The sequence below is a fragment of the Schistocerca cancellata genome, chromosome 6 (genome assembly GCF_023864275.1).
Source record: "Schistocerca cancellata isolate TAMUIC-IGC-003103 chromosome 6, iqSchCanc2.1, whole genome shotgun sequence".
In the NCBI taxonomy this organism is placed as follows: domain Eukaryota; kingdom Metazoa; phylum Arthropoda; class Insecta; order Orthoptera; family Acrididae; genus Schistocerca; species Schistocerca cancellata.
This window is the reverse complement of record NC_064631.1, coordinates 273,873,285-273,890,335: the sequence shown is the minus strand read 5'-3', so window position 1 is coordinate 273,890,335 and position 17,051 is coordinate 273,873,285. Positions and strand designations below refer to the sequence as shown.

The 17,051-nt window shown below is 41.7% G+C and overlaps 1 protein-coding gene across 2 annotated transcripts in view; it reads right to left on the bottom strand.

The window, feature by feature from the left end:
- LOC126190793 (E3 ubiquitin-protein ligase AMFR-like) overlaps positions 1 to 15,985 on the bottom strand; it is a 314,778-nt gene extending 298,793 nt beyond the window's left edge. Inside the window, exon 1 of one of the 2 annotated variants that reach the window (XM_049931341.1) lies at positions 15,628 to 15,985. In XM_049931341.1, coding sequence (XP_049787298.1) covers positions 15,628 to 15,897 — 270 coding nt within the window. In that variant the 5' untranslated portion in view covers positions 15,898 to 15,985. The remainder of the gene's footprint in view (positions 1 to 15,627) is intronic. The other variant, XM_049931339.1, reaches the window with a different exon arrangement.
- Positions 15,986 to 17,051: the final 1,066 nt, after the last annotated feature.

The window sequence follows — 17,051 nt, the reverse complement described above, 5'->3', positions numbered from 1 at the left end:
GAACTGCGATTTCACGAATTATACAGATCGAATAAATTATTAGTAAACTATTTATTCGTTCCATGTTAACCAAATAATCCCCAAATTCGTTACAAGTATCTGGTTTATAACCAACTACCATCCGTTGTTCCATTGCCACTACGGTAGGGGTAACTGAATCAACCTTCAGACCAAAACAGTACCAAAAATTGAACTCATCAGAACACAGTACCCATCAGCAACTCTTTCATCGTCAGTTTTTCACAATTAACTACGCCTCTTTTTCGTTGTCGCTTCTGTCCGTGTGAACAAATCACGAGTCCACGGCTGATGGGCAGCAGGTGCACGTCGGCAACGACGAAAGATTGTCACAACGTTTCACGTTCCGTCCAAACTAACCTTAATCAAATAGCGACTGTAGTTTCAGAGTGCTCAACAGTATGGTATAAATCTATGCCTTTGATAAGCCACACCATGTCTTGCCTCTCAACCCATGTCACTGTAACAAAGTAACTCGCACCGTAAGACGTCCAAGTCGTAAGCAAACGTTATTGAAAAGCTCTAAATCAAGTAAGCTTACGTAACCTCGCAAACTGCAGATGACAAATTGACTATGAGTAAAACTAATTCTCGCAGTAAACGAGGCATTAGCGAAAGCGGAAAGCGTTATCACACAAAAAAGAATAACAATAGCGTTGAAAACGCTCTTTAAACGCTAAATTAATGACAATTTTTGGTATAAAAACTACATGTCCCTTTCCCAGTTGGATAACTGAGGGTAAGTTAGGAACACGCAAGTCGGTGAAGTAGTGTCCTGTTGAAAGAGCTGCAATCTGTCAGTGAGCACGCGAAATTATAACTCTATACAAATTAAAAATGTTTCTCCCGCGCGCTAAATCGGGTTTTAACACATTTCTTTATTTTCTTTTCTAGTGTTTTGTACGACCATGTGAGCCCGAGATGCCCCGTCTTAGAACAAGGAATCGTTACAGACCTCACAGGATGCCGAAAAAAAAGTGATGGTATAAATGGGTAAGTAGAACATTAGAACGAGTCTCCCAACTATAACAGAATGGAAAGAGTACGCTACAAGGGAGTCATTCAACTGAGATTTAATCTCTAATTCGCAAGGTGCCTCAGTAGCTCAGAAAGATTCTATCAGCAACACAGCCGACAATCTTGTCAGAATCACAGGATAAAGTTAGGGGCGTATGGCCTCAGGTGGTTTGTTCTTGGCCGCCATGGAAACTGGTCCCAGTAACTGTTAATCAACACGCGTCTCGCTACTTCCTCTGACTATATCATCACTAACGTCCAAACCAGTTACCCGGTTCTTGCTTGATTCAACAAGCAGAAGCAAAGTATCATTCAACGAGTACGACACAGGATGTCACCAACTTACTTATACGAAAACTAAATAACCTCCTACCCATTCAAGTACCTCGTCAGGGCTTTTGTATTCTTAGATGCATACTAAAACACGCTTCAAGACTCACGAGAATGAGGCTTACCCAGAAGAGTATGACATTATACGAAAATTAAAGTTATACCATGAATCCAACAAGTTAAAAAGGACCTCGAGAAAGTCCGGATAGGAGCGGTGGATACAGGAGGAAGGAATCTGTTCAATAGAAAGGTAAAACGATTGCGTAGGACAGACAGAATGAGGCTCAAGCATCAAGCGAACTGAAGAAAAAAAAAAAATAACCTACGGAAAAACAGTGGGAGGCATATAGAAAGTCAGGCATACGACTGTATACGTACAGCGTTATCAGAGGTCTCTTTGTACAAAGTAATCCGTACCAATGACAAAATCGTGCAAACTTAGCAATATCAACGTATGTGGCTCCTTCTGTGTCGATTGTGTAACTGTTTTGATTTCCACTCTCCCTGCCATTCCCTTATATCAAGCCAATTAATCATAAAATTTTGTAAACGTAAGATTACAGTTCTATATACATTTACTGTTAATCATTTTTTCTGGAGTGAAAAGTGTCCACAGAAATCAGAGATAAACACATGAAAATGCATTTCCATACCGCTATAATAATGAGAAGGTGCGGAGTGGAGAGGAGGAAATCTTTATATATAATCACTGGTGAACAACCACGGATCTACGTCAATGCAGAGCCCAAACAGCAGTACATTTACATTAAAAGTATTTGCAGTTGCTAATATGGATAAATATCAGCCGTAAAATGGAATGACAACAATGAAAATTTGTGACGGATTACCTGCAGTCGTACATCTATTGTGTATATTCCGGGTACAGGGTCGACGTTTTAATTTAAAGTCGCTTGCCCGATGTCGACGGCTAACTACATTATTGCAGTGTCTATGTAGCTCGGAAGTACGATGCAAAGTTCCCTCGGACATCCGCCCGCACAGGGCAAGCGACTGTACTGTAATATACATAATGGATGTACAAGTACAGTTTGTACACACATGTTCGACGAAATATGTGAAGTTTCGCTCCGGTCGGGAGTCGTGCTCGGATAGCCCAATAGTACCTGACCGCTCGCGATAAACTGGAAATATGGGTTCGAGTCCCGGTCCGGCACAACTTTCTTTGCCATTCCATTATACAGCTGAAGGTTGTCCATATTCGCAACTGCGGAAACATTTTGTGTACTTCATACCGGCTGTAGTCGCCACAGTGCCTGTTCCTTAGAACGTGCATGCATGTCCGATGGAACATTGCATCATAATTCGGAACAACTGGGGCATTGCAATATCGTATTACATTTAACCCGTACACTGCAACAAAGTTCACTTCTTTCCCGGGCCAAAGCACTAAGTTTGTGTAATCGCAAGCCTGTTGCTAAAACACTTTACGAGTCACCCAACATTTCATCAGCCACGTTATGGACCTTGCTACCAGAACTGCGCGAAGTCCCACCAGTCCATTTTATGTGTGGGACTTCAGAAGGATGTGAGTGGAATAGCATCTATATACATAAATAGCAAGCATGCGGCGGTCAGCGGAGAGTATTTTGCACCACGCTGCAGGTCATCTCAACTCCTTTTGCACTCGCACTGTGGTCTTCACGCGAGATGTACGTTGGTGGCAGAGGAAGCGTTTTGCAATTTGTCACAAATGCCTGTTCTCCCAATTATCTCACAAGGGAAACTCCCCCTTCCCACCCCTTCAGATTTAGTGGTTAGAAGACCCAGTGGACAGTGTCAGAAACTGAACACAGATCAAGCACGAAAACAGGAAGAAGGTATAATGTCCTGTGGAAAAAAATGCAAAATAGAAACACTGAACGGTCCAAGCACAAGAAGTGTAATATGGAGCAATGTGGAAGAGCCACAGCGTCATGGTTAAGCAGTCAGTGTTGAGTGTTGGACTGCAAAGCGTGCGATCCGAGTTCAAAGCTCACTCGTGCCAATTCTTGCTTTTTTTGAGTCAGTGTCGTGGACCTGTAATGAAAGCTGATTCTTCACAACTGCTCTATTAGCAGCCGAAAGGAAGTGGCTTTCGAATGGGAACCGCAAACATTTGATGACAAGGCGACAAGTCAACTGAATCCTCCATCGCCGAACACGTCTTGTGTACCATACACGGCATTAGTGACAGTACGTGTTCGGAATTTCTTATTGACGCACGTTATTTTTACGCCTCTTGAGTGAGTGAGATATGCCTCCTTGCCTGATTTAGGTGTTCGTAAGAATGTCAAATGTGATCACTCCCAAGGGAATGATGAAAACAATAGTTTGTCACGTAAGCTGCTACAAATATATTCCACAGTTTCACAATCATACAGTTTCTCTTTGCTCTGCAAAACATACGTTTTTAAAGTTTTTGAAGTTGCGTCGCGTTTTGGAAGTTTTGACTAATTCCTTTCTTCTAACATAGTTCACATCAGTTTATTTCATGTTTTCATTTCTGTGAGTCATCTATATGGTATCTCGCTTGCTCTCACTATTCACCACGTACTCTTACCACATGACTCATATAACCAATGTATGGTATGGCAACTGCCATGACTACAGAAAGAGAAAGAACATTTCAATGACTAGTCGGACAGCTAAAAATGTGAAAAAATAAATAAGCGGCACGATACCAAATAATATCAAAAGTCTGACAGATAACCAACAAGTATTTAAGAAGAAATTAAAAGAATTTCTGAATGACAACTCCTTCTACTCCATAGAGGAATTTTTAGATATAAATAAAAAAAAATATTTAAAAAATAAAAATAAAAACACAAAAAATGAAAAAGTTGTTATATTAACTTAAGTATATTGTTAAATTAACTTAATTATGTCATGTATTGGAAAATTTGACTCGTTCCACATCATTACGAAATATCGTATTCATGATCCATGGAACTAGTATTAATCTAATCTAATCTAGTTTTGAACAGGGCTCGTCCGCTTTGCACTCCAACATCGTGACCACATTTTTTTATCTCATTTTGTTCGTTGCACTTGTTCGGGGTGAACGTCCCATGACCCTCCTTCAAGTTCATCGTTGATACATTCACTTTTTTATCACAGAGGGCAGGTAACACACTGACCGAACACACTGAGCTACCGCATGACACCGCGGCTCTTCCACTGTGCTCGATGTTGCACTTTTTCATCTTGGACCGTTCAGTTTCTGTATTTTTCTCGCACTGTTCAGTACACCTTCTTCCTGCTTTCATGCCTGACCTGTGTTCAGTTTTTGAAAGGCTCTCCACTGGGCCATCTTGCCACTAAATCTGAGGGAGCTGCGATGGGGAGTTTCCCTTGTCAGTAGTGTTCCACAAAAGAACTTCCTCTTCCCTCCACAGATTACCATTAGAGCCCACGGAGCATTTCCATGATACTCGAGTGTTGATCGAACCTACCTGTAACAAATTTTGCAGCACTCGTCTGAATTGCCACGATTTCTTCCTTGATACGACGTGGTGCAAACACTAGAGCAGTGCTCAAGAATGAACTCCATTAGTCTTATACATGCGTCCTCCTTCATAGATGAGCTACACTTACCAAGAACTCCCCAATAAACCGAATTCCACCATTCGGCTTTCCTACTCGTTCCATTTCACATTTCTCTGCAACGCTATAGCTACATCGATGCGAGTGTGTCAAACAGTACACCAGGAATACTGTATTCGAATAACGCAGAATGGTTTTCCCTATTGTACTCTAACACTGCAGAATTCTTTTCCCTATTCATCTTCATTACTTACATTTTTCTACAATTATAGCGAGATGTCAGCCATCATTCCAAATAGAAATTCTATCATCTTGTATCATCCTGCAGTCACTCAACAACGACCCTTTGCCGTACACACAGCATGATCAGCAAACTGTCTTAGATCACTGCTTGCCCTATCCAACACATCGTTTATATATGTTGAGAACAAAAGAAGTCGATCATACGTCTTTGGGACACTAGTTTCCCGTTAGCGATACTATTTGGTACCAATTGTTTACAACCAATCTGAGAATTTCAGCTCACTTATATTTAGTACAAAACCGTTCAAAGATTTTGGTACCTGTTTAAACCACTCACTCTCTGAGGAAGCAATACAAGAGTACCGTATCAAAGCATTAAACATTAAATGAACGACATGATGCCGCCTCCTCTATGGTGACTATCTGATGTTATAAGCCCGGAAGTGCAGTGAGTAGTTCTACATCTACATCCATACTCTGCAAGAAGCCGAATGGACACGACATAGTACGTCCAACTGTACCGAACATTCACGTATGTAGCGCGGGAAGAATGATTGAATGATTCTTTGTGTGCTGTAATTATCCTAATCTTGTCCTCATATCCCTACGTGAGCGATATCTAGTGTATTGCTAGAGTCATCATTTAAGGCTGGTTCTTGAAACTTTGTTAGCAAACTTTCTCGGGATAGTTTACGTCATCTTCAGGAGTATTCCAGTTCAGTTTCCTCAGCATCACTAAGACACTACGCGGGTCAAACAAACATGTAACCATCGTGCTACCGTTCTCTCTACACGGACAATATCCCCTATTAGTCCTATTTGGTACAGGTCCCGCACACTTTAACAATACTGTAGAATGGGCCACACGGGTGATTCGTAAGAAATCTATGTAAAGTGACTGTATTTCTCAGTCCATTTCATATCCCTATAAAGTGTTACGCCAAGGTATTTGTATGAGTTGGCCGATTACAAAAGTGACTCACTGATATTATAGTCATAGGATATTATGTTCTTCCGTTTTGTAATGTGCAAAATTTTACATTTCTGAACATTTAGCGAAAGCTGCCAATCTCTGCGAAATTGAAATCTTACAAAGACCTGGTTGAATATTTTTGCAGCTTCTCTAGGACAGTATTTCACTATAGATAGCCGCATCATCTGCAAAAAGCACACAAGGTCATTAATATACAACGTGAATAGCAAGGGTTGCAACACGCTTCCTGGGACACACCCGACGTTACTTCTACCTCTGACAATGACTCTCCATCCAAGATAACATGCTGTGTCCTCCATACCAAAAAGTTCTCAATCCAGTCGCAAATTTCACTTGATACCCCATATGATCGTACTTTTGGCAATATGCGTCGGTGCTGTACCGAGTCAAATGCTTTTCGGAAATCAAGAAATGCTACATCTACCGACTGTCTTGATTCAAAGCTCTCAGTATGTCATGTGAGAAAAGTGCGAGTAACTGGGTTACACATGATCTATGTTTTCGGAATCCAGGATAGTTGGCATGGAGGTCATTCTGTTCAATTCCCTGCTGTAACACTTAACTTTCTACGACAGAAAAGTCTAGCATGGTCAACTCACTCTCGTGTGAGACCTAGTGAGAGCCTGCTGGGGTAAATGAGCGAAGTCGTCCTCAACCCATTAGTTTGATAAGGACACCTCCATGCAATGCTAGACATGGTCCTACTGAGAGTGAGGTGCTCTCGCCTTCCTCCTACCGTTCAATTGGGTGACAGGGCTACTTTGCATGTTTCGCATTAGCAAACAGTTGCCAGGGGTGGAACAAGTGCCAAGATAAATCCTATGACCTGCTGAGTTTCGAGCCCTTGACATTCGGAATTCATCAAACCTAAAAACTTGCTCTACACTGGCAACTACGCGACATTTTGGTGAACCTTATTATAAGGGGGCGATCAAAAAATTTTCGTTTGAGGGCCTATAGCAACGTAACGCGACTCTGATGTGGATCTATAAGCACCCACATGTAGGTCAGAGATCAATGCGGCATCCGTGTCTTTCCGACATGCGTACGGTACATGCAGAAACGAACTATGGGGTTATTATTACCAAATGCGTCCAAGCAGAACCAATCTGTCCTTCAGCACATTAAGTACACGACACGATCTGTTTTGTTCACACAAAATGCAATTGTCAAGCAGGCTTAACACTGTAAAATGTGTTTATCTTTTGTGACATTTTGTCAACACGAATAAGTACTCGTCAAAAAATTGTCTCTTACGTAATTGTCTATTTGTGTGTGCCCTTCGGTAGCCAACAAATTCTTTACTTGGCTGCGGATGAACAAACACCGGTGGATTAAGAATCTGAATAAGGCAGCATGTCAGTCGAAAACCACCGTTGTGGAATGGTGCTCCAAGTTCCGTGCTGATCGCGATTCAACACAACGCAGTCTGTGTGGGAGGCCAGCCTCATCCATTGCGAACCAACTCAGTGGGAAACACTCGAGCCCATAGTCCTCATTTCTCCCCATGCGATTATAACGCCTTCGACCCCTTAAAGGCCTTTACGGTTTGACGATTGCTGTCAGACAAGGATGTGCACCAGGCAGTTACGGACTTCAAGCAGGATACGGTGTTTTACCCAACAACCTGCTCAGACTGGGATTATTGCCTCAATGCTCGCGAATATTTTTCCTGAGTGGCATACCGATTCTTGACTGTACGGCATTCAAAGTTTTTGATCGCCCGCTTATACTTCCACTCTACATAAAAATTAGTTCTCTTAAATCCTTTCTTAGGCACATATTGCCGTCCTGCTGGTTGTTTTCGGGATATTTGGTAGGAGGCTGTTTTGTCGCTACTTATGACGTTTCCCCAGCGAAAGAGAATCTTTTTCGAGTGTCCACCTGGAGTGCCAATACAAATTTTATTTGCAATATTTCGAAGATGGACCTAGTCGTCATAGGTGCTGCACACGATAATCTAAAACGTTCTCAATGCTTGGTTGGAGTCCGCGCAACGACCACACTTTAAGCCACATTCTTCAGCATATGAAGTAAGTGATTCAATCAGTTTTTTTTTCCACACGCAATGGAATTGTTAAGTAGGTCAAACACTGTACAATATGTATGTTCAGTTTTCCTGTCATTTCATCAACGTACGTATTCGCCAAAGAATTCTCTCCATAATTGTCTGGCGCGGGAATTAAAGGAGGGTCAACATTTTACTCCCTTTCTAATCTTCTGACGAAACGTGTAAACGCTCGATCTGTTTGTACACAATGTAACTACAGGGCGTAGCCTATATGCAGACATGACAAAAATTCCGGATGTCCCGGTTAAATACACTTTTCCCCGGTTGGAAGTATATTTTACCCGTGTTAAATGACAATATGCTTTACCTTGGAGCCGTAAAACTTATACACGGGCGTAGAACTTATCGGCATTGCGATGGACTTTTGTCCGCCCATAGTTCCTGTCCAGTGATTTAGCCAGACAATGACGGCAGATGTTCCGAGCACAAGACATGCGATGTAGTCAGCTAAAAGCAACATCACTGTTAAGCAGTGCGAACACTCAAATAGAAAAAATTAATGGTTTAAATTAGCGTACATACAGTATATTATTGGTCGTCAAAATGTTTTCCTGGTTTTTCGGAGGGTGTGGTTAGGCAGCATCTTAAAAGCACAGCTTAAATTGCAGCAGCTGAATATTTCTGACTAGCACGATTATAAATTTCACTGCTTTGCACAGAGCATTTAATGGGTTAGTTGTACGATCAAATATTCCGTCGCGCACTTCGACTTCTTCCAAAAAACCCAATTACGTATGAAACTAATCAAGAACTCACATCGCACTTTTTTTCTGAAGGATAATTATTTTTTCCATCGGTATTGCGCAACTGTAGTCTGTGAAAGAGCCAAAATAAATACGAAAAACTAACCTTGAATGTTGGTCTTTTTTGCGCGTGTTACCTTTTATGACATATCAAACAAATGTGGCAGTAAATTTTAAATAATGACATAAAGACCCGGTCTTCTGGGCCAGAAATTTTTCTAAATAGCTGGTCATCAAACTGCTAAGTTCTGAATGAGATTCAAACGCTCCGTGATTTAAGAAATTCATCGCACATTCTCAAACGTAACATAAGTTTATATTGCGTAAAAGGAAATTTATGGAAAGAAACGCTTCTCAAACCACGATTCACAATATTTTTCGGCGACCTATTACAAATGCCAACAGTCGCGACATCATGCTCATCGAAACCAATTTGTTCGGAAGTTTTGCAGTCTTCTTCCTAAAGCCTTTGACACATTTTTCTTTTTTTTTTTTCCGGCAGACGCTTGTGTATATACTTTGTTCTATTGCTGTAAACACACCATTTTCTTTGCAACCAAAGTTTTATTTTGGTACTATCCTCTCGTTTATGTATTATTTCCACAGTATTATTCAGCAGCAGTAGCAGGCCTTGCAACCAAAGTAACTGAAAACTAAAACAACGAAAAATTTCCGAGTTTTTCACAATTTTTTTCCGGAAGAAAAAATTCAAGGGTTTTTCCCGGATGTCCCGGGGTGTATACACTCTGTAACTAGTAAATGATAATTTCTTTTAGTTTCCACGTTTTTAAAATGACATCTAAATTACTTCACATCCATCCTAGCAAACATGTAGATACGAGTTATAGACAGCTTTAGAACTGATGGAAGTGCTGAAATAGAACATCGCTGCTGCTGAATCTTCGGTTTTAGAAATTACTTACACGTGTGTGGTATGCTACGTGACAAGCACCTAACGAGAGATTCGACTGCGGGGGAGACCCGTCTGCTCAGAAGGCGAGATGACGTAGTTTCCAGCAGCTTCTGTTTTCCAGCTTGGGATCTGGCCTGTGGCGCCGAGGCCTTCTACCGTTTCCAGCTGATTGCCAGTGACTCAGCCACCGTATTTCCAGAACGCGAGCGCCAGCACAGCAACCCGTCTTTCCGTGGCCTCTACTTCCTGCAAAACAAATCCCCAGAAAAAACAGGAAGCGTTCGGGAACATTCCGGCCAATTTCCTGGAGTGTCTAAAGTCAATTAAACTGCAGCTCTGCATCTCACAGCCAACAGTTTCACTCTTTCTTACGACTGCGTTCTGGAAGAAGAACGGTAGAAAAAAAAGGCAGTCCCGAAAGAAACAACACAGGATGTTTTGTAAGAGTCCCAGGAAAAGTTCTATAAAAGTCATAATAAAAGAGCGTATAAAACGAAATATGTACACGATATACCCACAAGTTTCAGATGTGAAGGTACATTACAAGAGGTGCTAGAACTGACCACCACCACCACCACCACCACCACCACCTGGCAGTTGAACACAACGCTGCATGTTCGTGTCAGAGTATTGGATTTCACGTCGGATGTTCTCATGTAACTCGATGTGGCAGCACCTGTTCCGCGAGCTGTGTGTGGGTCTCATGTTTCAGTGTTCTGTGCATGATCACAGTGACGCAGCATCGAACCAATATATATATTTTTTTCCCCAATACAGTCACCGATGAAATGTACCGGGTATTCTTTCATGAATTTGTGAACCAGTTCGATAAGGAAAGACTAGCACTTGGCTGGTGTATTCGAGATGGGGCCACACGTCTATAGCGAGTATGGCTGCGGTGGATAGATTTTTCCATGACAATTTATTTCCAAAGAATTATGGCCTCCACAGTCACCTGATACGCCCCCCTGACTTTTCTATGGGGCCACCTCCGAGGTAATGTGTACAAAGACAAGGCGCTATCTACGAATTATGTGAGAACGTATGTCGTGAAACCCAATACCGTGGTAAGAAAATTCACGAATAAGAGGTCACATACACCTCTTGTGATATACCTTTATTTCTCAGTCATGAAGGTATGTCAAGTACAAATTTGCTTTTACGTCATCTTTCATTAAAAATTTTATAACATTTTCCCCAAAGCCCTTCACGAGTGGGACATCAGTTATTTACACACATCAATGCTCGAAAACAGTTCAGTATTGAGGATAAACAAAGTTGTATCAACAGCTGCACGCAATAAACGAAAATCCCTTGCGCCTAAGCTCCACGCCGCGAAATGACCAAGGCAATGACCATGACCGTAAAAATTGAACTCATGCAGGCGAACGGAATAGAACCGCGGATGGGAGAAGGAAGTGGCCATTGAAGATACTTACTTATAATTATTGTTATGACAACAGTAAAACCATGAACTGCCATTTATTAAATTATTGGCTGTGCGTAGGACGTGAAAACTAAATGTGCTAACTAGCGTGATAACGTGGATGGGATACATATATGGTAAAAAAAATGTGATGAATCACGGAAAATCAGGTGGAAAAATAATTCCGCCATGCCGCTGCACCCATATTCACCGGGAAAGTGTATACATATTGTTGGTTACTCTGGATTCTTTGCCTACAAATGCACAAATAGCTCAGAGTTGTTAATCAGGCAAGCCGATATGTGACGTAAGGCGGCATCGCGGTCCTAGGGGTTATCCTCCCAGCGATACACTTTTCCAGGTCGGGACGATCTGCTTGGACTCTGCTAAACGACTTGACTGACTACCACGCTACGCTTCCATGTCAACAGCAAAATCGAGTGTCTTTACTACGGGATAAAGGTCGATAAACGTGGTGCTAAGAGAACGCAACATCAAAACGTTCTCTGGAGTCGTCTATCCGAAAGTACACAACAGCGGTATTTTAACGAGGTTACACGCTGAGGAGCAAGGGAGGTGGTTCTCTTGTTACTGGTTGACTGCGCATTCCCACTGTGCAGCATGGACACAGATCTGTAATTTGTTTGAACATCTGATTCATGGTACTCTATTTATGCTGTTATTAATAGTGAATGATTTATCACCTCTCGCCAAAGATAAATATATACCACAGTATACCAATACAGATATTGTCTTTACTGTCTCCCATTTATAATAGTTAAGTTATTCTTATAGCAACCATTTATCTGGCTGTAAATGTTACAAATAAATGCAGTATCAAATTTAAGAAGGAAATGGCAGACAATCAATGCTCTTAAGGAAGAGTTGCTGTCAATGCCCTATATGCCATCTCCTGCGACCTTTTCGTTTCGATGCTGGACAGCGGTGGAGCAGCGCGATTTCAACGCTGGGCGTCATGATTCTGACTCCAGCGATCAGAGGCATTAAAAGGGGTGAAACGTAGGTAAGAGGAGTGTGACGGTCTTGTCAACGAGTGACACGTCCACCATGGCGTTGGGCAGACCTGTGGCGATTTTTTGTGCCAACGTGACATCACTGACCGACATCACACCTCATACGGGGACCGTTATTTCGCATGTGACGATGCGTTGCAGTTTGAGGCATCATCAAGCCCGTGGGTGACTTCGCAGGCCGCCACGCATTTACGCCATTACAGAGGAAGGCTGTAGGCTATTTTGAGCCAAATTTCAAACTACGTCGCAATGGGAGGCAATTACGGGGTTTCAAAAAGCGATCCTTTGTGTTGCACAATGTATATATTCCTTCCTCCTCACAACCTCCTGTTCTTTGCTTATTGGTTACTTGCCTTGCCATCTGAACTTTCAATATTCATACAACTGTTTCTCTTAAGGTGTGTAAGTTTCCTACAGGCGACATTTATCTTTTCCATAGTCATGCGTGCTTCAACAGCTTTGAAGTTCTCATCTAGCCACTCCTCCTTTAGCATCTTTCACTTTCCGTCAGTCTCAAATTTTGGATGTTAGTATTCCTTTTGGCCACTTCATTTTCTGCATTTTTGTATTTACTCCTCCCGCCAATCAATTGGCAACTAAGTTACGATTATTTCATTGCTCCACTGATAAGACTATACGCTCGAACAAACTTCTTCAGAGCCAGCCGGGGCGGCCGAGCGGTTCTAGGCGCTACAGTCTAGAACTGCGCGACCGCTACGGTCGCAGGTTCGAATCCTGCCTCGGGGATGGATGTGTGTGATGTCCTTAGGTTAGTTAGGTTTAAGTAGTTCTAAGTTCTAGGGGACTGATCACCTCGCAAGTTAAGTCCCATAGTGCTCAGAGCCATTTGAACCAAACTTCTTCAGAAAACATAGTACCGCTACGATGGCTGTTTCGAAACTTACGATTTCTTGTAAAAATCTGCGCATATCCCCACACCTGCTGAAGCACATACTTCTCTTGGTGTGCTCGCACCAGCTTGCATAAATTAAAAACCGTCGAGCGTGGCACTGTTAAAACAGTCGTGCAAAATCACGTGCCACACAGGTGCTCAGGCACACTTGCACCAAACGCTCGATAGTGCACACTTTTCAAACTTGCAGTTGTGTATACATCCACCTTGATTAAATATTGCACTTTACTTTTTGGTTATCCTTTTACCCATGACGAGATCATTTCACGTAAGTTACGCTATAGTGACAGTCTGGAGGAATTCACTGCCGGAACTCACCTTCACAAGCGCAGCTACCTTGTTGCACTTTCGTTAGCATTATCCAAGGCTCCTGAGCACCGTAGGAGGCTGATGACGGCTTCAAAAGATTGTAACAACATGTCTACGGACTTTTAAGCTTTATTGTCTGGCACATAGGACTAGCGTATGACCCGACCTGCATACTGCATCATTATTTTAAGCTTTTCCATTTATTATGAATTCCGGAACCTTTATGGAACATAGAAGTTGTTGAGTACTTATTTACTAACAGGCAACCTAACAATATCCATGGATATTTAATGGAACGATTACAGTCTCATTGCCAGTCGTTGCAAAGCAGGTGCAGACTTCCTTGTCACTGATAAAATACTGGGGAAATGATAGCAACTCTAAAGAGTATTGCTTACTAAACACTCGTGGGTTCCATCCTGAGAATGCTGCTCACAAGTGTGTGAAACCTGTAAGAAAGGGAGCGAATGGGTGATACTTCAGTGTACAGAGGAGGGTAACGTGAATCGTCACGTTTCTGGTTCATCCATGGATGAGTGTCACGGAGATGATAATAATAATAATAATAATAATGAACTGGCATGCACTTGAAGATACATGCAAGCTATCCCGTAAAAAACAACCTATTATCATTGACTATTTATTTATTCATCCATACATCCTGGAATCTAATCGCAGTGATGTAGGATTTGTCATTTTATACAATGAAAATAAAAAGCTCAAAAATATATAATAAGAAAATATGCTTTATAAGGATATAACAGCTGCTGGGCCGTTGTCTTATTTAGGAAAACCATGGAAATCATAAATTAGAGTGGCTGGGCAGATCCAACTCCATCCTCCCGAAAATGAAGGTGTGTTGACAGCTGCATTACCTCATTCGGTTGGTCCCTATTGTACAGAGTTTCAAGAACAACTAAGTAAAACTCAAGTAATATACTACAATCTTCTATGTATCGCTTCCGTAGGCATCCCGAAGATAAGATTACTACTTGCAGCCCGTGCAGTGGCGTTTAAAATCAATCAATCCTTTCTTCCCGCGCTCCCTACGCGCATGGGACAGAAAGAGACCATATTAAGTCCTACAATGTACCCGTTGCTACCCATTTCACAGCGGATTGCTGGGTATGGATGCAGACGCATGTTCTCCAAACAGTCGTTAAAAAAATTACTATGTAGGGCAGTTTTCTCATAAAACGCATATAAGTACTAATGGTAACGTGCTCCAAGTCCGTAAACTTACTTTCAATACCTCCAATCATCGTCTTGAGAGAGAGAGAGAGAGAGAGAGAGAGAGAGAGAGAGAGAGATATCAAAATAGCTTTTGCCTATACAATTGAATTGTGTCCTGTGCAATAGTTAAAAAAGAAAGGGCTTATGACAAAGTAACTTCACATCATCTTTGATTACTGGGGTATCTCTTTCGAAGCAATGTAAGTTTCGTCATCTGTTTCAGTGGTGTCTGTTTCTATATAGGTAATACCAATTGTTAAGGAAATCTATTGTTGCCCAACTTGGGCACGGTTTGGTCTTTACTAGGGACCGGCGGTATTATTTCGCTCTCAAATCATAAACAGCTTGTTCCACTACGGGAATAGTCGGCCTAATTACAAGAGACTGGTTTAGTGTGGGCAATACAACTGGCTAATGGCGCTTCTAACCATGAAATTAATATTGTCGGAAATAACGTAACTGCTGTCCGGCACTCATTATACAAACATATTGTTATTGAACGCCGCTACATATTTCAATAACTCCAGCTACTGCGTTAATGGTCAGTTTAAAAAAAATCATATGAAGTACATTTTTCCAACATAAATTTAATACTCTTGTGGAATTTGCATAACGTGATCTGGCGCCAAACCCGTAGAGACTATAAATTTAATACATTTCCTACCAATATGGTAACGAACGTAATACAACACAACATAAATATTTGCGTTACCGCAAAGCTTATTCTCCATTTCCGTTGAAGATTCTCAATGAGTATTTCAACAGTAAAAAGGGAAATTCATCCACTCTCCTGAGCTACAGGAAAAATTAATGGTAAACCATAGTATCAAAGTAACTTACCCATATGCAAAGTGGCTCTTGCACCATAAACACCACCAACTGCGTCAGGTACTGGAATAAGGTCAAGTTAGGTTCCTCCACAGTTCTTTCCACGGTGTCACGGGGTGTTTCACCAGTCCCTTCACTTGCCAGCGTTGCATTTGCTCTCCACTTGGGATCAGATGTAACTTGCACAGCATAATACACGGAACACGACACAAGTAATAAGCTAATAAAAGTGTAAGCTCGCAAACTTGGCAGCGGTAAGCGGTCCAGCAGCACCACCGGCATTGTTAATCACAACACCCTCTTCCCGCTCGCGACACTCTTGCCACAGGCACTTCAACAGTACTGCGTTTCTTTCGTCATACAGACGCCCAAGCCGGGCGATGCTATGCCGGATTTACCCCCTCCATACAGACGCAGCGGACTCGCGCGCCATACTGCTCTGCAACATAACACTATCGCTGGTGTACAGCGTCTGTCATATTCCTGTTTTACCTGTGCCGTGAAATTAAAACGAGCAGATTCGCTTCGTGGTTGTAAACTTTATCTTGGCACTCTTCCACAGTCCTGGTTGCTTCCAAGACATGCATCATATCAAAACTGATTAAGGTACCAAAGAAATGAATTAAACGAGAAGACAAGTGCACTGTAGCAAATATGAAACATAAACATTACGAAAAAATTAATTTTTTGTGTAGCATTTTCTTGTTCTTCTTGGAAGCAAGCTTTGATTTAGGATAGAGGCTGCTTTCCATGTACGGACAGTGATTTTAAAGCAGGTACAAGCACGTCAATAATTACTTCATCCGTCTAACACACCCATAAGTCGCCGCGAGCATTTTTTTTTTTTTTAATTACATTCATATCGTTATATTGGAAGTAAATCTTAGGCCCCCTACTCCATACCTCGGTTGTCAAATTTGTGGTGACAAGTTGAGCTCAAGCATAACTACTTTAAAGTCCGTCCGAAATCCCTCAAGAGCGATAATCATTATTGTATCACTAGTCGCTAATGTAATAGTTGATATTCTGTTGTTTCCTCACATGTGAGATATCAGGAGCCGCAGTTCCGACAGGCAATGGTAATTTCTCAAGAGGAACAATGATTATTGTACAAGAAGTCTGTACAATTTCAGGCACATTATTTCCAGCATGGTCTCCTGAATACTCTTGACACGTTTGTGAGCTTCGAAATAACATTGCTTTCTTATTTAAACTTCTGGCCACCATGTTAAACATGTATTTCTCTGCTGGATTTCTAATACAGACTTATTATGAACTACTATGTAAATAATAGACCTTCCTGAAGGGGCTTGTAAGAAATGAATATTCACTTGATGTTATTTTTGCATTCATTTATTCACACATTGTATTCTATGAATCTCATTGTGGCAATTATATGTGGTGATAGCGGCCCTACACAGTCATGTAGCAGAGCT